Source organism: Mytilus galloprovincialis, chromosome 2 (assembly GCF_965363235.1).
Source record: "Mytilus galloprovincialis chromosome 2, xbMytGall1.hap1.1, whole genome shotgun sequence".
In the NCBI taxonomy this organism is placed as follows: Eukaryota; Metazoa; Mollusca; class Bivalvia; order Mytilida; family Mytilidae; genus Mytilus; species Mytilus galloprovincialis.
The window spans coordinates 34461660-34484441 of record NC_134839.1 but is presented as its reverse complement, the minus strand read 5'-3'; the positions used below and the strand labels follow the sequence as shown (position 1 = coordinate 34484441).

At 30.8% G+C, this 22782-nt stretch overlaps 2 protein-coding genes across 2 annotated transcripts; one reads left to right on the top strand and one right to left on the bottom strand.

Moving 5' to 3' along the window:
- Window positions 1-4535: 4535 nt before the first annotated feature.
- LOC143063444 (multifunctional methyltransferase subunit TRM112-like protein) lies at window positions 4536-12897 on the bottom strand. Its single transcript, XM_076235599.1, has 4 exons — window positions 12763-12897; window positions 11191-11292; window positions 10425-10517; window positions 4536-4889 (listed from the first exon to the last, which is right to left on the bottom strand). Exons 1-4 carry the CDS (start codon window positions 12838-12840, stop codon window positions 4788-4790), a joined length of 375 nt encoding a protein of 124 aa, XP_076091714.1. The 5' UTR covers window positions 12841-12897; the 3' UTR covers window positions 4536-4787.
- A 1336-nt stretch (window positions 12898-14233) lies between these two features.
- On the top strand, window positions 14234-18850 carry LOC143063443 (DNA-directed RNA polymerase I subunit RPA12-like). Its single transcript, XM_076235598.1, has 4 exons — window positions 14234-14390; window positions 16422-16525; window positions 17005-17114; window positions 18649-18850. The coding sequence occupies exons 1-4, from the start codon at window positions 14258-14260 to the stop codon at window positions 18671-18673; spliced, it is 372 nt and encodes a 123-aa protein (XP_076091713.1). The 5' UTR covers window positions 14234-14257; the 3' UTR covers window positions 18674-18850.
- The last annotated feature ends 3932 nt before the right edge of the window (window positions 18851-22782 follow it).

Genomic DNA, 22782 nt, shown 5'->3' with positions numbered 1-22782 from the left:
AAACGACAACCACTGAAATACAAGCTCCTATACAATATATTTTTTTTATGGGATAGATTTCTTGTCCTTTTATATATTAATTGGGCCGTTTTTTTTTTGTTTTTTTTTTTGTTTTTTTTTGGATTGTTTTACACAAGTAATTTTGGGGTCATTAATAGCTTACTTTTCAGCATTGGACCTATGACTGCTTACTTTACTAAATTATGTCTTTGTTGGAAACATGTCTCATTTGGCACTCATACCTCATCTTCTTATTTCTATATACAAAGCACGTTTTAGAAAAAAAATGATAGGTAATATGGCACCCACTATGATCCAGAGACTTTTAATATTGGAGATATTTAATATGTCAACAGGACAGCAGCCGAACGATAAAAAAAACCTCTGAGGTATATTTTTTGATAAAATTAGCAACAAACGGATATTATCGATGGATGAAACTATTAAAAAAAATGTATTGAGCTATATACCGTACCCGCTCAGTGGCGGATCCAGGGGGTGGGGGTTCCGGGGGATGGACCCCCTTTTTTGGACGATCAGTGCATTTGAATGGGGACATGTAGTTGGGACCCCCTCCCCTTTTGTCCAGGGTTAGGACCCCCCTTTTTAAAATGGCTGGACCCGCCCCTGCCGCTTTCATAACACTTCTTTTTAGCATACTGAATATTATGATGTTCTTACTATAAGTTCAGGTCCTGATAAAAAAAAAAAATACACATTCAGTACAGAAAGAAGTGTTTCAATGAAAGTTTCGTGTTTTTCTAGGCAGAAATGATTTTGCAATGACATTATACAGATTTAAAAGAGCTCAAATGATTTTCTTACTGGACAGTGGTCACTTCATTGGATATTTCACTGTGTCATGTCGTGAAATTAATGCAGGTTCAATTCATAACAATGCACAAAACCGGTTCAACTACTTTTGCAAGGCGAAAAAGAAAGTCGAATCGTGAAGCCAATAAACAATATTTTTTTAATCTGAGCATGCAAATTGAAGATTACGTTGTATATTTTACAGTAAATATATTTGCAGAATAAAAACTTTGGTAATGAGAGTCCCAGACAATATATTAATTGACTGTTTTCCCACTAATTCCACGTGTTTTAAGTAGTAGTTTACTCGTAGTAGCCCACAATGCATTGTAGTTCATTGAGTCGATTGGTCAGTTTTTCAAGGCCATATTGGCTTTGTGTTTTGGTAATTACTATGCAAATATATTCTGACGTCAGAAAATCTAGAGTTCTCGACCTGTTTAAACTGCTTCCGAATTGAGACAAATATTAAACAGAGATAACTAACATCACCAAAGACCAACAGACAACAACAAGAATGACAACATCAATACATAGTTTAGAATTTAATATTTATTTAAATTTCAAAGAATAAATACCAAACCTTATTCTGCATAAAATATCTGTTTAAAAAAAAAATCATTTTTTTCCTGAAACACAAGTTCAACCTTTCATATAAATGATATGCACATGATCATGATGCTAGCTATAAAGACTAGAACAAATGACCAATCAAATAAAGTAATATTGAACAGGATATTATTTACACTATTTTTCATCATACATATTAAATTTGAAAAAAAATCTTTCAAAAGATTTGTATAGTACACAAAATTTGAAAACCTTTCCATAAAATTTTCAAAGGAATTTAACTTGAACTTTCGAAAAAAACTAATCTCATATGCATATAAAAAGCAAGCTTGCATATATATGCCAAACAAGAATGTGTCAAAAGTACACAGATGCCCCAAACACTGTCATTTTCCATGTTCAATGGACCGTGAAATTGGGTAAAAAATCTAATTTGGCATTAAAATTAGAAAGATCATACCATAGGGAACATTTGTGCTAAGTTTCAAGTTGACTTCGTCTTCATCAAAAACTTTCTCGATGGGACAGACGAATGCTGAGAAGGATGCACAGACAGACGCACAGGTGGATACATAGACCAGAAAACATAATGCTCCTCTACTATCGTAGGTGGGCCATAAAAATGTTATCAAATCATCTTCATGAACCTCAAGACTTGAGTCATATCACAATCTTATAGAAATTCCATAAACCAATAACCTAGTTTGAGATCATAATTATTGCCCTTTGATATTTCTTGTCTACATAAAATAGTCTTGTGTGGACAGGGTATTTCTTTTTAGCTCACCTGGCCTAAAAGGCCGTGTGAGCTTTTCTCATCACTTGGCGTCTGTCGTCGTCGTCGTCGTTAACAATTTTTCAAACATCTTCTCCTCTGAAACTACTGAATGGATTTGAATGAAACTTGAAAAGATTGTTCCTTAGATTATCCTGCACAGTGTGTGCTTCGATTTTTGATCTGTCAAAAAACATGGCCGCCGTTACTTAAAATAGAACATAGGGGTCAAATGCAGTTTTTGGCTTATATCTCAAAAACGGAAGCATTTAGAGCAAATCTGACATGGGTTAAAAATGTTCATTAGGTCAAGATCTATCAGTCCAGAAATTTTCAGATGAATCAAACAAACCATTGTTGGGTTGCTGCCACTTAATTGGTAATTTTAAGGAAATTTTGCAGTTTTTGGTCATTATCTTGAATATTATTATAGATAAAGATAAACTGTAAACAGCAAAAATGATCAGCAAAGTAAGATCTACAAATAAATTAATATGACCAAAATTGTCAATTGACCCCTTTTAAGGGGTAAATGTCCTTTAATGACAATTTTTCACAATTTGTTCATCATATTTGCTAACTTTAAAAAATCTTCTCCTCTGAAACTACTGAATGGATTTGGATGAAACTTAGCATGATAGTTCCTTAGATTATCCTGCACAAAGTGTGTGCTTCGATTTTTGATCCGTCAAAAAACATGGCCGCCCTTACTTTAAATAGAACATAGGGGTCAAATGCAGTTTTTGGCTTATATCTCAAAAACGAAAGCATTAAGAGCAAATCTGACATGGGGTAAAAATGTTCATTAGGTCAAGATCTATCAGCCCTGAAATTTTCAGACGAATCAAACAAACCATTGTTGGGTTGCTGCCACTTAATTGGTAATTTTAAGGAAATTTTGCAGTTTTTGGTCATTATCTTGAATATCATTGTAGATAAAGATAAACTGTAAACAGCAAAAATGATCAGCAAAGTTATATCTACAAATAGGTTAATATGACCAAAATTATCAATTGACCCCTTAAGGGGTAAATGTCCTTTAATGACAATTTTTCACATGTTTGCCTGGCATGGTTCAATATGTTCAATAAGGCATTGTTTACCAGGTGAGCGATTCAGGCTCTTGAGAGCCTCTTGTTTCATTCATATTCCCACTTTATTTCTTCACGTTTAATGAAAATAACAAGTAGAAAATTACATTACACTAAAAGTTGGGAGCAATTTGGTCAAATTGAAGTCAAAACTGGAATGTCTGAATTAGCCCCTTTGTGTTCTATCACTGAGTCAAGTTTCTTGAATATAAGTCAAGCAATAAATTGTGCTTACCACAGAATCACCATATATTGAAATAAAAAGTACTTTGAATAATCTTCCCTTAAACATGTAGGAATAGATCTATATTCTTTTCTGGGCAGGTAGCATTCTACAACTATGTAAAGATTCATCAAAATCTATCGGGTAGTTTAGGAGGTACTATTTATAGGAATAATATTTCGGTTGAATGTATTTTACAGTTATGTAAAAGCATGAAATTCTCATTAGTGGAAAATTTTCTCTAAATTTTTGCTATCAAGGCAAAATCATTAAAAGATTCCCTTTGTGTAAATTTGATGCTTATGGACAATACAAGAAAAGCAATAAAAAGAAGCCCTCAAAAACAGGTTCTACATTATAAATGTAAACATTGCAAAAACAACCCACATGTCAGTATATTGAAATATATAGTATATTTGTTGAATTATCTCCCCATTCACATGTCCGTCCAGATTTTTATACCTTAACAAAATTTTGGTATCTTGTGGAGAATTGTCTCATTGGTAATCATACCACATCTTCTTTTTTATATTAGGAAGTACTCTACTTCTGTGTAAAGTTTCATTAATATCAGAATAGTTTTTGAGCAAGAGTTATACTTACAACTGAAGATAACTATATATTTAAAAATCTTGAATTATCTCCCCTTTAAAATGTACATGACATATGACAAGGATGATATTCCTTCCTACAAGTTTTCAGGTGGCATTCTACATCAATGCAATATTTCATCAATATCTGTTCTGCAGTTTAAGATAAACTGTGTTGACAAGAGAATATTGCCACATTTTGCAATATTACAGTAAGTTGGTTTGATTATCTCCCCTTAATATTTAGAATAAGATTTAAAGATAGTGTGTTTCAACTTTTAAAATATTTCATCAATATTTGTCCACATGTTTAAGAGGAGCTCCCTTTTACAGGGCACATGGACAAACAAATTGGGTCATTCCTGCATACTGTGATTCATTTTTATTCATTGAAAACCAATTTCCGTGGATATCGTGAGTACAAATGAGTTCACAGTAACCTTGTTTTAGGAGGTACAAAATTAAATACATACTTGGCTTATACATTTATTAACAGTCACATGCTTAAAACAAGCATTCTACAACAAAGGAAATGTTTTTACCAAATTCTGTAACAAAGTACATATGAAGATTGTGTTCATAATTGTCCCAATTATTTCTGATGAAACTTCACATTTCACATGATGAATTGTCACAATAATTTTGTTGCTTTATATTCAATTATCAAGTCATAGAAAATGTATGACACAAAATTATTATCACAAGATTGTTCAAAATGGCTTCTGTCACACCTCATCTTCATTCAGCAACATGTTGGGTATTCCCCTATTAACAGGGAACTTCCTTCCTGTCTCAGGACAAATCAGATCACCTTCTACAACTTCTACCTGCCAACAAAAATGTGGATGTATTTATTTTAAATATAAGATTTGGTATTATCTCCATAAAACTACATATGGACCATAATTTGGTATTCAGCCTTTGGTTTCTTTTTGTATCCTTTTTTATAAGTTCTAAAACTTTAACTTTTATTCTGTGGGTTGTGTTGGTGTTAGAATAGTATTAATGGAACAATTGAGTTTTTCAAGAAAAAAATAATACATTTTGATTCACCGTTTACATGACAGGAAACCAAACAGGAAACCAATCTTTATTTTCTTTATTTTGTACAATATATTTCAAAAGACATAAATGAACACCATTACTAGTGTTACTTGCTTCATGTTAATATTTAAAATTTATTTTCAATGTTTAATTAAAGTTTTTTTTAAACGCGACAGGAAACCATAAGAAACCGAAAGCATTTTTTTAGTTTTATTTTATTGCAAAATCTGCTTAAAATAGTTTGAACAGTATACTTTTTCTTAAAATCTACCTTAAATGTAACAGTATTATAAAACTCCTAAATATGTGCTTGTTTTGATAACAATTAGTACAATTTATTCAGAAATTTCCATATTTTCTTCATTGATACAGGATACCATAATCGTTGTATCTTGATGTTTTAGCCAAAAAAATGTATTTATATTTGGTTTTGAAATTCCAGTTGTATACAATTTATTCCAAATCATTGGCAATGTAAAATTCTTTAAATCCAGTAAAGAAAAAAACTTTTAACTTGGAATTAAAATCTTTAAAATAGGCACCATGTGATATTTGTGACCTGCACACCATCTACATGGTTTCCACATTTTAACCTACTTTAGTGGGCTAAAATCAATAAAGTACTTCCTTTCAAGTCATGCATGGAAAAGTTTACTTCTCCTTTGACAAGTTTATTGCGTTTCTGAAAAGTGTTCGCAGAACATGAATAAAAAAAAATAATTAAAAATTGTGACAAAGATACCAACTTTGTACACTCCAAGTGTAACGGTATATTAACATGTATTTTTTATTAAGTTATCTTTATTCACCTAAAATATCCAGCAATCCAACGAGCAACGAGCACAATGATAAGAGACGTAATGTCGATTGAATTTTCCAAGGACCCTTTACATCGTTATCAGGAAACAAAGTGTGTCATAACGTCTGTCAAATCTGAAATCGATTTTGTCAAGTCATTGGGCATTTATTTTCACACAAGATCGTATGTAACATTATGCACATAGGAAAAACAATAGACCCCCGGTGCAATCTCTTTGAAAATTGTATTTTCCTTTTTTAAACAAGATGGAACAAGTCTACAGATTATGTTGGCTAACATCCCGTTGGAAACAAAAACAATGTTTAGACCTAGTATTTTATACATCTGGCCGTAAGGGCGTGATCACATGGGAAGCAAGTTAACTCGTACCAACGGAAACTCGTACCATGTTAACTCGTACCAAAAAAGTGAACTCGTACCAACGTAAAGTCGTACCACTGGGAAGTCGTACCATTAAAAATATATTAAAAAATATGAATGTTTTGTGGTGTTTTTTCTTACTAAAATTAATAAAAAAAAAGTTGAATTACTGTAATTTTATATTGGATTTTAATGAAAACTTGGACAAAAATACGGTTTTTTTAGGTATCATTTACTTTCCTCTGAAGGTGTCACTACTCCTTATTAAAACAATGCATATCTGACACATTAAATGAACATGACATTACTTAACTGGTAAAAGAAGTTGTCATATTTTGAAAACAATACATAGAAGTTATTAATGACCGTACTGGCTATTGCTTGGTCGGTAATCATAACCTTGTGCAAAATATTATATATAAAAACCAGGTGCTCCGCAGGGCGCAGCTTTATACGACCGCAGAGGTCGAACCCTGAACAGTTGGGGCAAGTATGGACAAAACATTCAAGCATGATACAGCTCTGAATTTGGATTGTGATCAAATTTTTGACATTACATGGGTTTTTTTTACATAAAACAAATGCCAAGATTTTACAAATCAATTAAAGATTTCTTCTTCAAACTTTTTAAATCTAAAATTAAATAGTTGACACAGCATAGGTTTCTGACACAGAATGAATGTGGTCTAATGAACTTAAAAGTTTTTTTTTGCCTTTGAGCAAATCACTATGCTGTTGAATATTAATCCTCTCAAAAAAATGTTTGAAGAAATTTTCTTTTTATTTATGAAATCTGAAATGAGAAAAATTTAACCCCCCCCCTTTTTTTCACATCCCCGTTTCCCTTTTTCAAAACTGATATCAATTCAAATTTCTAATGGAGTTTGCAACAATAACTACTCATTTAAATACATCATAAAATATTAAGATGTAAAAAAACTGCTTGTTATCACTGAATGGTAAAGATTATTTAAATTTATCAGTTGGTAGTAAAAAGTGTATATACATTGTATATTGTATATAACAAAGATTTAAGTTGATTCTGGACAAAGAAAGATAACTCCAATTAAAAAAAATTCTTGCTATTGCACAATATTGTGCAATAGGATATTTCTTGCTTACTATTCTGGACAAAGAAAGATAACTCTAATTAAAAAAAAATTTGCTATTTCACAATATTGTGCAATTAGATATTTCTTGCCATTGCACAATACTGTGCAATTGAAAAGACTTGCTACAATTGAAAAGACTTGCTATTGCACAATACTTAATATAATAATTTTAGATCCTGATTTGGACCAACTTGAAAACTGGGCCCATAATCAAAAATCTAAGTACATGTTTAGATTCAGCATATCAAAGAGGCCCAAGAATTCAATTTTTGTTAAAATCAAACTTAGTTTAATTTTGGACCCTTTGGACTTTAATGTAGAATTTGAAATTTGAAAACAGGACCAAAAATGAAGAATCTACATACACAGTTAGATTTGGCATATCAAAGAACCCCAAGGATTCAATTTTTGATGAAATCAAACAAAGTTTAATTTTGGACCCTTTGGACCTTAATGTAGACCAATTTGAAAACTGGACCAAAAAACTTCAATTATCAAGAATCTAAGTACATTTTTAGATTCAACATATCAAAGAACCCAACCGATTCATTTTTTGTCAAAATCAAACTTAGTTTAATTTTGGACCCTTTGGACCTTAATGTAGACCAATTTGAAAACGGGACCAAAAGTTGAGAATCTACATATACAGTTAGATTCGGCATATCAAAGAACCCCAATTATTCAATTTTGATGAAATCAAACAAAGTTTAATTTTGGACCCTTTGGGCCCCTTTTTCCTAAATTGTTGGGACCAAAACTCCCAAAATTAATACCAACCTTCCTTTTATGGTCATAAGCCTTGTGTTTAAATTTCATAGATTTGTATTTACTTATACTAACATTATAGTGCGAAAACCAAGTAAAATGCTTATTTGGGTCAATTTTTGGCCCCTAATTCCTAAACTGTTGGGTCCTAAACTCCCAAAATCAATACCAACCTTCCTTTTGTGGTCATAAACATTGTGTTTAAATTTCATAGATTTCTATTTACTTAACCTAAGGTTATTGTGCAAAAACCAAGAAAAATGCTTATTTGGGCCCTTTATTGGCCCCTTATTCCTAAACTATTGAAACCAAAACTCCCAAAATCAATCCCAATCTTTCTTTTGTGGTCATAAACCTTGTGTCAAAATTTCATAGATTTCTATTAACTTAAACTAAAGTTATGGTGCGAAAACCAAGAAAATGCTTATTTGGGCCCTTTTTGGCCCCTTATTCCTAAAATGTTGGGACCAAAACTCCCAAAATCAATACCAACCTTCCTTTTATGGTCATAAACCTTGTGTTAAAATTTCATAGATTTCTATTCACTTTTACTAAAGTTAGAGTGCGAAAACTAAAAGTATTCGGACGCCGACGCCAATGTGATAGCAATATACGACGAAAATTTTTTCAAAATTTGCGGTCGTATAAAAATCATACTTTTAACATGTTGGTCATAAACAATTTACAACCTTTAAAACACACTAAATTAATTCTTTCAGTGAATAAAATTCCTGTGAGAAACAAAAGAAAGGTACCCAAATCTATTCAATGTAACTGCTTTAAATGATTAAAAATTAAATCCAATGGTTATCAGTAGAAGTTTATAAAAGAATGATTCAAGGGAGACAACAAATCAAATCTGCCAAGGTATTGTCTATATCTAATACACATAGAACATTAGCTACAGATTGGTCATTGTACTTTCAAATTATATACATTTTACAGACTTAAGAGGTATTGAGAAAAATAACAGTATATATTCATAATTAAACACCAATCAAATGCATTTAAATAAGTTGGTACGAGTAAGCAGTGGTACGAGTTTTTTTTTAGTGGTACGAGTTGACGTTGGTACGAGTTTACATTGGTACGGGTTAACTATAATTCATCACATGTTAGTCACATGTTTCACGTATGACCGGAAATGATTAGAACTTAACGACAAAAACAATTTTAATAAAAAAAAAAGGAAATAACTGGACTTCTGTTTCGTTTGAAATGTAACGCATTACGATAACGTCATTTTCTAACTTAATTATTATGAAGAACAAAACTAGAATGTAAATCATCTCTGATTTACCTGTTTGAACATCTCGCGAGAGTTCATATTTGCATATTGTTATAAAGAATTCTATTACAACAAAGCAGATTACATCATCTAAAATTTGCGTTACGAAATTGGAAACCAAAGTAACGCTAGTGTTCTTACACCTGCTACAGAAATACTTATAGTTCTCGGCATTTTCTTCTGACTATTCTTATTGGTCGATGTTCTTTATTATTTGAAAGCAAAAGTTACGATTTTGCCGGTGACGATTATCTATAAATCAGTCAGCGTTATGCACTTCGGAAGCGAAAAGTAACGCGAGAAACGACACAAAAATACTGTCGTACAATCTTTGAAATTTATTAATTTCAATTTTTTTTCTAGGGAAGAGTAGCATACACTTGTATGTTGATAAAAATAAAGGCATCTTTACATGTAGTTACAACTTTTCTTACAGTAATACACATTTTTATCACTTTTCTATCGTTATAGGAAACGAGCCCAATAGCAAATTATGGTCCATATATGTGTTCATGAAACTGTATCCCTAATGGTTTTGTTCACTTGATCTTAATGTCCTCTAAAAAATCTTTAGATTTTCTTATTCTTGTACATTTGGGAAATTTTCAGTAGAACCATAACTAATTATGCCATCAGATTATCTGCTTCATCATATCTTTTTTTAAGTATATTGTCATGGTGATGTCCCGTGCTCCTTTATAGTACAGACATTGCCAGCTTGATAACGAGAATGTTGAAAGCCACAATAGGATAAAATTTGTAATATCAATATAAACAAAATATTATTTTAAATCAACAAGGAGTATAAACAGATTATCAGTTCTACTTTCCAAAAAGGGAGATAACAACTTAAAATTATAATTCTTGGGTAAAATTCATTTTTCCAGAAATTAGCTTTACTTTAAAATGGTTGCTAACTATAATTATACATCTTAACTAGTTTGTAAATTTATCTTCTTGTTATCATATATACCTCCATAAGAATTCTGTGTGCCTTTTTCAAAAAATCTTCATCAGATTCATAACTTTCAGCAACTTCTGTTGGTAAACCTTCATTATGACCAACCTTAATGTAAAAATAAACAAAACATAAACCTTAGTGTAACTAGCCCATGCTAGCTAACCTTAGTGTACCTAGCCAATGCTAGCTAACCCTTGTATTATATTTTGATTATTGTGGATTAAATCCCTGCAGACATTGATCAACTTTATTACAAGAAGCCTATTTCAAAACTCAATATAGGAAATCTAAGCACTGAGGGGTTGATTTTCTTTCAATTTTTATTTATAAACATGATAAAGAACCTCATTTTTTTACATAAATAAGGCCGTTAGTTTTCTCGTTTGAATTGTTTTACATTGTCTTATAGGGGCCTTTTATAGCTGACTATGTGGCATGGGCTTTGCTCATTGTTGAAGGCCGTACGGTGACCTATTGTTGTAAATGTCTGTGTCATTTTGGTCTTTGTGGATAGTTGTCTCATTGGCAATCATACCACATCTTCTTTTTTATATACTACCTATTGTACAATGTATATTTATTTTTAGCATTTATTCTCAAAATTAAAATGCTGGAGTTTAATTATCTAGTTAAACTATGCCATGTATGCATGAACAAGTTATAAATTGATTATTCAGAGAGTAAAAATCTTAAAATTAAAAAAGATTTCTTTCAGATATTCTTAGAATTATGAGTTGTGTCCCTTTGTATTTTCTAACTATATTGTGTATATCCTTACTGACTGAGCTGCCTGACACAAAGCTGGCCAATCAACTTTAGGGATCATTCTGGCTGTGAACTCTGGATTAAAGTCAACCTCTTTCACCTCCACTTTAGTTGCCTATAATCAACAAAAATATGTGTTACCCTTTTTTCAATTAAGTTGTATTTGTACAAGTATATTCAAGGTGTCTAAACTTATATATAGCTGTGGTGTGTGCTGAGTAAATCAATGGTAAATAAAACACTGTGTGAATAGAAAAATATATGCTTTACTTTTCTTTTGCCTTGGCAGGAGGATGACTCTCAAAATGAAACCAAGTTGAAATGAAGAGCTGCTTGCCAATCTGGTAAGTAATAAAAAAAGGTTTCACACATTTACACACTATGTATGAGAGGAGGAATACCGGTACTCTTTACCATCGGAGTCAAATTTATGGCTTTCGTAAGAATCAAATTGGTTAAAATGTTAATGAGATCAAGGACATATATGTAGTATAGTTATATGTCCTATTTTTCAGAGGTTTCAAATAATTATCCATAACCTTTACTTTTTGAAAAAAATTAATCAGGATTCGTCAAAATCAGTCGATTATTATATCATCATAAAGAAAATACACATTTTATTGTCATGCACCAAAAATTACTATGGCCTTTAAGAGGCATTTTTGGCTACCATTAACGTCAAATTGGTTAAAATTTTACCGTGATTCCTCAAAATATCCTTACCGAGATTTGTCAGACATGTCAGAGGTCTCAAAAAATTATCGTTACTGTCATTTTTGGAAAAAAATTAACGTGATTCGTCAAAATCAGTTGATGTTTTTATTGTCTAAAAGACAGAGTACATTTTATCGTCATACAACAAAAATTACCGTTAACATAATTTGGCAACGATTTTTACTGTTATCAGTGATATTGTTTGCCTTAAATTAGTGGAGAATAAAGGCTTTTTCCCCTGGAGAAAAATCCCAATTTGAAAAAAAAATGGCTTAAAATTATTCCCAAAAAGACAACTTTTTTCCCAAACAGTGCAGTCTCAGTAGTAATTGTGCATGAATACAAACTGAAAAACACTCATTTAAACAATTTTCTTGCCTAAAATGACTATACGTGCACATTTGAGGCTCTATTTAAGTATCATCACTGACAAAATGGGGTCTTATTTTTTGACTTCTTGAAAATGGATCTGTAAATTGAAGTTTCACTCAAATTTATGGTTTATTTTAAATTTCCCAATTTGAAGAAAATGATGCATATTTTCCCAATAAAAAAGGGTAGAGGTAGTTTTAAAAAAAGCCAACAATATCACTGGTTATTCATCATAAAGGTATTCCCATTTAATACAACCAAGGACGTATAACTAAACAATATACGTCCTTGATACAACCCTCCTTTACATCGTTTGGTAATAATTTCATTTTTATTCATGATGAAAGTACCCCCTGTATAAATTAATAGCTGCCTCATTATACAATTTAGGACAACAGGATTAAAAGGGGTTAGCAAGTTATAAACGGGGAGGTTTAGAAGGCTCGTTTGTCAATTTCTACATTGTAAAATACAGCTATGCAACAACATTAAGTTTCACCTGAATTGTAAGTGGGTATCCCTTCTTTACACCTTTTATTATACTAGAAGTAAGCATGTTGTGAGTAAGGAGCTTCATCTTTCTCTTTCGCTTTATTTACGTCGATTACAATGCAAAATTTCGTACAAAACGAAAATAGAATTTGTTTCATTAAATCTGTATTATATTTCATTTATTTTTTTCAGTGCTAATTACAATGCATTGAAATTATATTTCTATTTTTCAGATCCAAAATTATTTTTATTCACATCAATTTTGTTTCTTTTTTCTTTTCGTTTTATCTAGTAGATAATTAAATAATCTTTTTTTTTATTAACCAAGATGTCTGCGCCCATGAAACATGTGAGTTTATTTTTCTAATTTTCAAATGTAAATTAAACTGCACGACATCAAACACATTTGAAATTGTAGGTAAAAGTGTTCAATTTATGTAAGAATTTTCATATTGTTGCTCAATAGATGTATTTACACTCGTATGCAAATTTGTCCGCCATTACGTAAAATCACACAGGTTCCCGTAAACTTTGATATCATAATTTAAAATATTTGACGTCACAATTCAAAAGTGATTGTTGCTTGACGTCAAAAGGTGATTCGGAGTCGATCTAAGGTCATTCAGAGGCAAGATACAGCTAAATACCAAAAGTGTAAATACGTTACCACGTTTTTTTTTAAGGAAATTGAGATATGATACTTAAACAAGTGATTTTTATGTCATTATCCTAGATTCAGTACAAGGTCATCACCTGACATGACCTGGTCATCCTAGACAACACAGATGTTGGTTCTGATAAGTTTAGAAACATAATAAGTCCCTGGATCATTAGTATTCTATATTTAAAACTACAATAAAATTAAATCACTTAGTCTAGTGATAAATTTGTACTACTTCAATAGGTGATTATTAAAGAAAGACAACTCTTAACTTACAACCTTTATGAACATAATGTTACCTGAATCAGTGATTTAATAATCACTCATTTAAGTAAGACCCCTGGCTGGGTACCAGAGATGTGTGTGAGAGGGTGAATATTACCATTCTGATGTACTGATATTTTTAACACCCCAAGTGAGAATCGAACTCGGGACCTGCAGCACTGTAGCTATCGGTCTTAACCACTAAACCATGAACTCACACTAATATAACAAAATCAAATTAAATTTGTTATTAACCTTTAAAAGGCATGGCCTTAAATCTAGTTAAAGACTGAGCAACACGATCTAAAATATGAAATAGCTGAAAGGATACAAAGATCCTGCTCCACGTGTGACACCTGCAGGGATCCTCATTTGGTCATTATTACATTGGTTGCAATATTAAATTTTTTTCTCAATATGAACTCTTTGATTAGTTATTCTATTCCTAATACTGGGCACTATGAGTTTTTAGTTCAGTACAGTTATCATGGTTATTATTGCCTTTTGAAAATTAATTAAGTACTTGAAGTAACAAATTGTTTATGATGTGTTTATTTGCAGATTTAAGTATTTTAGAATGTCAGGAAAGAAAAGAGCTGTGTTTAAAAGTGACCTTGATTTTTGTCCAGAATGTGGAACAGTGTTACCGTTACCAGGACTTCAAGACTTAGTGTCATGTAAAAAATGTCAATATGAAATTAGAGTAGAAGGTATGTGACCTCAGTCATGTCTGTCTGGAATCTGGAACATACAATTTTACATTAAAATGAAGATTGTATATATCTTAACTTAAGAGGTTTTAAAAAAAAGAAAAATTGTATTCTTAACCATATCATGGTAAAAAATCTAAAGACCAATCATATTCAAGTGTTTGTGCTTACAATTTAAGATTTATATTAATATGAAAACCAGTAAGATACAAAATTCATTATTTAGAAACTATTTTGAAAAACAAGGGAGATAATCTGAAAATCACTTGCATTTAGATGTAACTTGTTGAGAATTATTAATGTGTATAATGAACTTTAGCACTTGACAACATAAAAAAAACATATTCATGGCAAAAATCATGTGAAAATGATATTTCTATGTAGTTGAAAACAGCAATACGGAAAAAATTGTCATTATGTCGTGTCCAAAAAAAAAAAAAAGATCCTGAATGACTAAGGGAGATAACTCTACCTCCAAAACTTTAGTTAACTTGTTAATGAAATAACTCAATAAACTCAATTAGCTCTAACTGTCATAATGGTTTATTCCTTGAATGCCAACATCCTTTGATCTACAGGCAATTTACCTGTAAAATTATGTTGGTGTTCGAGGAATAGGTGCAAGCAGTTATTACAAATTTTTTTTTATTAAAACTATCATACTATTGTAATTAGAAGATAAGTAAATAACAGGTAGCTAAATCTTAATGTCATGTTGTTAAAAATCTATGTCTACTGTTCCTGCTTAAACAAGAACGAATTCCCTCAAAATGAAAAGTGTTGCATCACAAAATCAAGATATAAATATTGTCAGGAATTCCATTTTGCACAAATTCAGTGTTAGACACTTTTGGACTTTGCTGTTTCATTTCAATATTTCTTTAGTTGTAAATGCTGTAATATTACTTGATAGAATATCTTGAAACTTTGTATCTTATGTTAGGTAACTATGTTTTATTTTGTTCAGTTGTTCAGGATATTTTTCTTGCTTACAATACATTACACACTTTTTCATAGTAATATCATATTAACTTATAAATTGATTAGAATTATATGGAAATAAATAAATCTTTAATATTCATTTGTGTCAATTAATTGTATTTAACAAAAATTTCTTCGTTATTTCTAAATAGGTCTAATTTTCATAAACATTTCCATTCCCAAAATTATTTTTTCTTACATAATAAGTAATAAAAATGTTTAAAATTGCATTATGTTTAATTCATAAGATTTCATAATAATTTTAACCACAAAACCATCTTTTGTCATCAAAAAGTGATAAAATGTTGCAATTTTATCAAATTCACTAATTATTTCTAGCAGTTTAATACTAATGTAAACCTTTTGTAAAAATAGTTATAAAAACACCTATTGTTATTATATAATCATCTTTTGAAATATTTTTGTTGGCGTTCAAGGAATAGTTAACTTATAAAATGTTAGCATTCGAGGAAGACACCATTGAAACAAGCTTTGTGAAATGTTTTTAGAACTTGCCAATTGTAATATTGATTTGACAAGTGAACCAGACTGGGTATAAATATTATGAATTGTGAGTTGAGAGAAATATATTCTCTATTAAACTTGAGTTGTCTCCTATTGTGTAACAGTAGTCATTGTAAGGTCAATGAGCACAATTGAGTTTTTTATTAGAAATTCATGAATTGTCATTTGTTGTAAGAAGGATTCCATAAAATTAGCAACAAAAAACATTATGCAATCATGAAACTTGGTTTTTTTTATTAATGAAATATTTTACAACATAATGGTAAAACATATTACTAAGTATGTATTACATAAATAAAAGATCATAACAAAACATACAGAAGTAGAAATTACAAATGCAATGAAATAATAAGTAAGATTATCAAGTTTATCAACTCAAAGTAATGTTCGTTAGATTTTGTCATGAGGCTCTAAACAAAAATCATTTATTTTAAATGGGAGATAACTCTTCAGAATTTGCTGGAAGGAAACATTTATTATGTTGCACCTAATGGAATACAAATATATCTTATATTTTACTTGCAGAATTTGATGGAATTGAGATAAATTCAACAATAATATTTAATGAAGCAGACACGAAAGAGGCTGCATCTGAGATCAAGGCAGAAAAAGAACTGAAAGGACCCATGGTATGTTGTCTTGTCCAAAATAGATAGTATCGGACAGTACAAAAATTGAGTTGGTATAAATTCATTCAAAATGTTATATGATCTATCATTATCAACAGATACATTTTTGTTTTATTTTGTTAAAATGGCTTTTGAAAATATTTCAAATCAAAATAATAAATTTTATAATAATGTTGTTATATCAAAACAGAACTCACTTATGACAAATTTACATTACACACAAAGATATGATTTTTATTGGTAGAGAATACTGAGTTTGGTTAACTGTACATTTTTGTACTTCTATACTGTACTGTGTCAGTTTATTATCATGTTTTTGAGTGCTCAACCCATCCCTAATCTGGGACAATAGGGAAACAGTACAACATAAACAAAACTAAGCTATTTATTATTGTTTAATCACAATTATTAATATTTAAATTATGACGAGTTGTTGATATTTGATACCTCCATAAACTATATGTGTATTTTATTTGTAGGCAGACAAGAAGTGTACACAGTGTGGTAATGATGGCATGGTTTATACTACCATGCAAACAAGATCTGCAGATGAAGGACAGACAGTATTTTATACATGTCCCAAATGCTCGTAAGCTATACTGATTTTAAGTTCTCGATATTTAAAATCTTTAATTATATTAAAGAGTCTCTAGTGATATAGACATATTACTTTGAGGATGCCGGTCAACTTATGACAGTATGTCTATGTTATTTTTTCTCACATCTATGTTCTTCACTGCATAGATTTAGTATTATAGACATCTAGGAAAAATTTCTACACTAACATATGTAATATAATCTGTTTTGAACTTGCTGTGAGCTTTTGCCTGAAGTAGAATACCTCACTATGGCTTTGTGATGAAGAACAGATAAAACAGGTGTTTTTTATCAAGTTCATGTATAGATTTTTTGTCTTAGAATAATTTTAATTATAGATTATCGTTGATCATCTCAACCAGATTGATTTTCTCGCTTGAGCTGGTATGCGAATGTGAGAAAAGCAAACAAGGTGAAACGACCAATGATAATCTGTTTATAGCTATTTAACCCATGATGACTTTGTTAATTTCATTGTCTAGGGACATGTGTGCCCTTAGTTTCTAGCAATAATTTCTCATATCACTCTACTGTGCTGAGAAAGGAAATTATAAGTCAGTGAGATAAAAAAAAATACTTAAAATAATTATAATATATCTTCTCTCTTGTTAATATCAAGATATGACTTAAGAAAATCAAAGTGTAATGTATTTTTGTAATGATCCTGTGTTGTTCATTTCTCTTAATCCTAAGCGTGTTTGTGAAACTGACTCCTGGTATTATTATGTATTATAGTGATCATATGGTTGGTTACACATTATTATTCAAAAGGACGTTGACATCTCTTTACATGTTCTTTCAAACTGCTAACACAACTTATATAAAATACAATTTATCCAGACCATAATCGCTCCAAGTCTAAATAATAGACACATAAAAAACCTGTCATCAACATTTTCAATACTTTACTCACTTACGGACAAATTAAGAAACATGAAGATATTACTTTAAAAACAATCTCTAATGAGGTAAGTATTCATAACTTTTGGTAAGCACATGAATATAGAGCAGGGTTACACGGCTCTTTTGAAATCTTTAAACACCTCTTCCAATCTTGCTCTTAGGATCAATAAATGGAAATAGAAGGCATAAATTGCTTATCCTTAAAGTCCTCTGTGAACTTATACTATACACTAAACAAGTTCTTTGAAAAATGTTATATACAGATCACTGTGTGTCTAACTTACATTTACTCACTCACCCAGTCTGCAAACAATAATTGTAAACATTTATGTTTAGGAGCAGATCCAGGAGTTTAAAAACAGGGCGTAGAATATAATCTGCTGCCGATATGAGTGATGCAAACAGAGTTTGTTGACCTTTTTAAGGCTAAAAAACATAAAATATATGTAAAATGCACTAATTTAACGGGTTATTAACGTGGGGCATGTATATTTTAGTCTCACTTATCATTTTTCAGTCTTAATTAAAAAATAAAAGTGCAAGTAAAGGATCTGCCACTGAGGTTAAATTTTGAAGCAACAATTTCCTTTTGGTATATTGAAATGTATTTTTTTCTTTTGCAGCCACCAGGAGATAGAATATTCTTAAAGGTCAGAGTACCAAGCTGCAGATATTAACATACTCTTACTTGGAAAGATTATTTCCCAATGGAACTGTTCCTTAAGAAGGCACATGCTGTAACAACAAGACAGGACATCTAACACAGATTAAACATTTACATTGTTATTTTATTATTTGTATAATAAATTGTATTAAGTTCAATAATTTGGTTTGTTATTATTATGTTTAAATAAGATATAGACCTTGTGCACATTTGTCCTGATAGCTCTGACTTGTGGTCAAACATGTCGGCCTAATAAAACTTAACCACAACGAGGATATTGTTGTCTTTCTGAAGTTAATATTAGGAGTTTTTAAGACAACCACACAAATTCACTTCAATCCCTCTTGATTACTCTAACTCAACAGAGCCTCAGTGGCTGAGTGGTCTAAGTATTCCAACTACTGTATCATTAGCCAGTCAACACTTGAGGCTTAAAGCTCAGGCCTATCTTTACTGGCTTGGATCATCAGTTCTGTTGAACATGGGTTTTATTGATTGAGCATGTCCCCATGTAAAGTTTGATTTATAGGTTATGGAAAGCATTACTGTTAGAAATATATGTTTAATAGTTGTTTGCTGAACATCAATGAGATGGCAATCAAATGAAAAATGATGACACCAAACTAAAATTGGTTTACTATTGTGGTTATATTTGTGTGATATTTCATCAATTTAAGAAACTAGTTACAGTCGCTTATCATAATCTATAACTTAATTATAGAAACTTCTATTTGATTTAGATGTTCAAGTCTTAATTTGAAATTGTGTATAAGTATTTCAAATGAGCAAAGTTGTAACACCTCTTTAGTTAATTGAACCAAACACTTAGTAGATTTGATTAAGAGAGGTGGAAGATACAGCGTCAAAAAACGAAAAATGACCAAAAGACAAGCAATATTATACAAAACTTAACATAGAAATCTGAAGGCTGAGAACCCCACCAAAAGCAGGTGGAAAACATGTGGCACTTTTTGTCATAAAAATACAAACTCGGAGGTGTGACTTGAGTTCACATATGATTTTTGTGTCATTTGAAATCAACTGTTCCATGGTCTTAAAAAATATTTAAGGAATGTGTTAATATTATTTTCTGTCTATGAAGAAACAACCAAAAAAATATAGTGAACACGGGTAACCAGCAAAGCAGTTTATATCTAAAAGTGTGCATCACATTTTTTTAGTGTGAATTCTAATAGTCAGAAAAAGTATAACCTCATTCCTAATAATAAAATTCAAATTCCAATTTTAAGGAGTGAATCATGAAAAAACTGAAAATACTTATGTCTATGAGCTCATAGACAAAAAGATTTCAGCTTATAAGATGATGTGTTACATTCAAAATTATATTTATTTATCTTTTTTTTATTTTTAAACTCCTCTGAATTTACCTTTTTATTCTATAACAAGCTTATAGATATTGCTTTGATTGGTGTGGTAACTTTCTCAAAAAAGGACAATGTCTTAAAGCAATGAAAGCATGTCATTATAAGCAAATTTCCTCCTGAAATAAAAACTACTGTTTGATGATTAAAGCAGTATTAGGAAGTATTGCATAAAGTGCTGTGACTGATCCTTAAAATGAACTTGGAAAAGGTTTAATCAAACAATTTTCAAAGATGTTTAATATTTGCTGTAGTTATTATTTTACTAAATTTCTTCATCCTGATTTATTACTTTGAAGTAGTATTAGATACCTAAAATTGAACATGCACAATAAACCACAAAATTATTAGACTTTTTTAGATAGGGGGGGATACATGTAACCAGTATCAATCTAACCAGGTAGAATGTAAATTACCGGTAACGTTACGAGTATCAATTGTACAGATTACCAATTAAAGCATAAGTAATTGAAAACAATACTCTATGATATTGTTCAAAATAGTAAATTTCTGCAGTTACTGAAAATAAACTCTTCATAGATACCAGGACTAAATTTTGTAAATACGCCAGACGTTTCGTCTACAAAAGACTCATCAGTGACGCTCGAATCAGTGACGCTTTTTTAAAAAAAAAAAAGCCAAATAAAGTACAAAGTTGAAGAGCATTGAGATCCAAAATTCCTAAAAGTGTTGCCAAATACAGCTAAGTTAACTATGCCTGAGGAAGAAAAGCCTTATTTCAAAAAATTCAAATTTTTGTAAACAGTTAATTTATGAATATTACAATATAAATGATAATTCATGTCAGCACAAAAAGTGATGACTACTGGGCTTGTGATACACTCGGGGAAATAAATCTCCACCAGCAGTGGCATCGACCCAGTGGTTGACCGAATGCAAGGTAAATAACACTGCTTTCTAACAATGTTTTATAGATTAACATAATTATGATAGAAAAAAACGCAAGAAAAATATGATGTAAAATTAAAAGCTCACAGATAACATGTTTATGGTTATCTATGAGGGTCGATTGAAAACACAACTTTACGACAAAAGAGATGATTTCAGCTTTCCAATTGTGAACTTTCCATTTCTAAGTAGCAACATTCCAGCAGCACCTGCATACGGTGTATATATCTCCCAATTGATACGATATTCCCGTGCTTGCATTTCCTATCATGATTTTCTTGCTCACAAGGAAGCTATCAAATCAAGAGTTCTAAATGGTGAAGGTGAAATCATCTCTTCGTAAAATTTTACAGACGACATCACGAGTTGGTTGACCGTTATGAAATAATCGTTTCACAAATGATATTGGATATGTTCCTTACGTCGTAACTACAATCCCCTTCCCTTTCATAAATGTGACCTACCGAATTAGACTATTTACCGGATTTGTTATCTCATAAGCAACACGACGGGTGGCACATGTGGAGCAGGATCTGCTTACCCTTCCAGAGCACATGAGATCACCCCTAGTCTTTGGCGGGGCTCGTGTTGTTTCTTCTTTAGTTTTCTATGTTTTGTCATGAGTACTATTGTTTGTCTGTTTGTCCTTTTCATTTTTAGCTATGCGTTGTCAGCTTATTTTCGATTTATGAGTTTGACTGTCCCTCTGGTATCTTTCGTCCCTCTTTTATCTAATATATACGCTCTTTATTTATAAAAGGTTTTCTCAATCTGTCTTTTAATACATTGTGTTCTCTGTCCAATTCTTACTTGCGTTATCGTATTAAACACTTAGGTAAAGTCTCGTTTTCTAAATGTGAAAGTAATTATAAGCTCTGTATTTTTGAACATTTTGTCGTTTAAATTTATCATTTTCATATAAATATAAAACTGCATCTATATATAGCTAGATGTTCGTGATTTACAGTAATGCTGATATAATCAAGCAAAGAATGGCTTGAGTTATTTGGCGAATGGCCTATTTAAAAAAAAAGTTGTTAGTAAGAATTATAAGAATATTCCGATACACTTGATTTTAATAGTTAATTTGATATATAGACCTTAATTGTGAAATGTGTTTTCTGTGTGTTTTTTTGGGATATTTAATAATATACGATCGATGTATTGATGACGGTTTTCTCATACTTATATATATACATGTACCAGACCTTGACGTTCAGGACATATGGTTAAGATTTCCTATTCTTTTCGATGTCTATACAAACATAAAGTTGTTTTTTTTTGAGACAACGCAAACTGACAATTACTAAAATAGAACAATATTCCGACATTCAAAGGATGACTCTTTGTTTTACCAAAATAATTTTGTCTGCCATACATGGGTGTTATGTATTGAAAACATATATTGGTTAAATCTACAACGAATATGAAACTATTCAAAGAAATAATGTGTTCGAAGTCAGGAAATTGTTTACAACCCTCTCACATGTACAGAAAAGTCAGAATGATTGTTCCATGATAATTCTTGTATTCTTGTCTTTCTTTTCTGCTAATGTGCTTGTCTATATGCCTATTTCTATTACTTTGATACATTTATGACGTTGCTCTGTAGGTTTACACCCCCTTAGCCATTTTATGTTTCTTTGTTACATATCTGTTTGTTTTTATATTGATAAAGATAATAATACAATATTGACTTTTCTTTTCCATTATTTTGGACATTTTTACCTATTAAATCTGTTTGTTTTGTTTATACATCCTTTGTGAATATAAAGAACTTTGTTGCGACTATCATACAAGTG

Bases quoted from the DNA above. Each gene is read 5' to 3' on its own strand.
- LOC143063444 (XM_076235599.1), bottom strand. From the start codon at position 12,840: ATGAAGCTCCTTACTCACAACATGCTTACTTCTAGTATAATAAAAGGT. The intron at 10,518-11,190 runs GTAAGGATATAC...TTTTACATTAAG, and splicing joins TGTGTCAGGCAGCTCAGTCA to GTTGGTCATAATGAAGGTTT. The intron at 4,890-10,424 runs GTATATATGATA...TTTTGTTGGCAG, and splicing joins CACACAGAATTCTTATGGAG to GTAGAAGTTGTAGAAGGTGA.
- LOC143063443 (XM_076235598.1), top strand. From the start codon at position 14,258: ATGTCAGGAAAGAAAAGAGCTGTGTTTAAAAGTGACCTTGATTTTTGT. The intron at 14,391-16,421 runs GTATGTGACCTC...TTTTACTTGCAG, and splicing joins ATATGAAATTAGAGTAGAAG to AATTTGATGGAATTGAGATA. The intron at 16,526-17,004 runs GTATGTTGTCTT...TTTTATTTGTAG, and splicing joins AAGAACTGAAAGGACCCATG to GCAGACAAGAAGTGTACACA.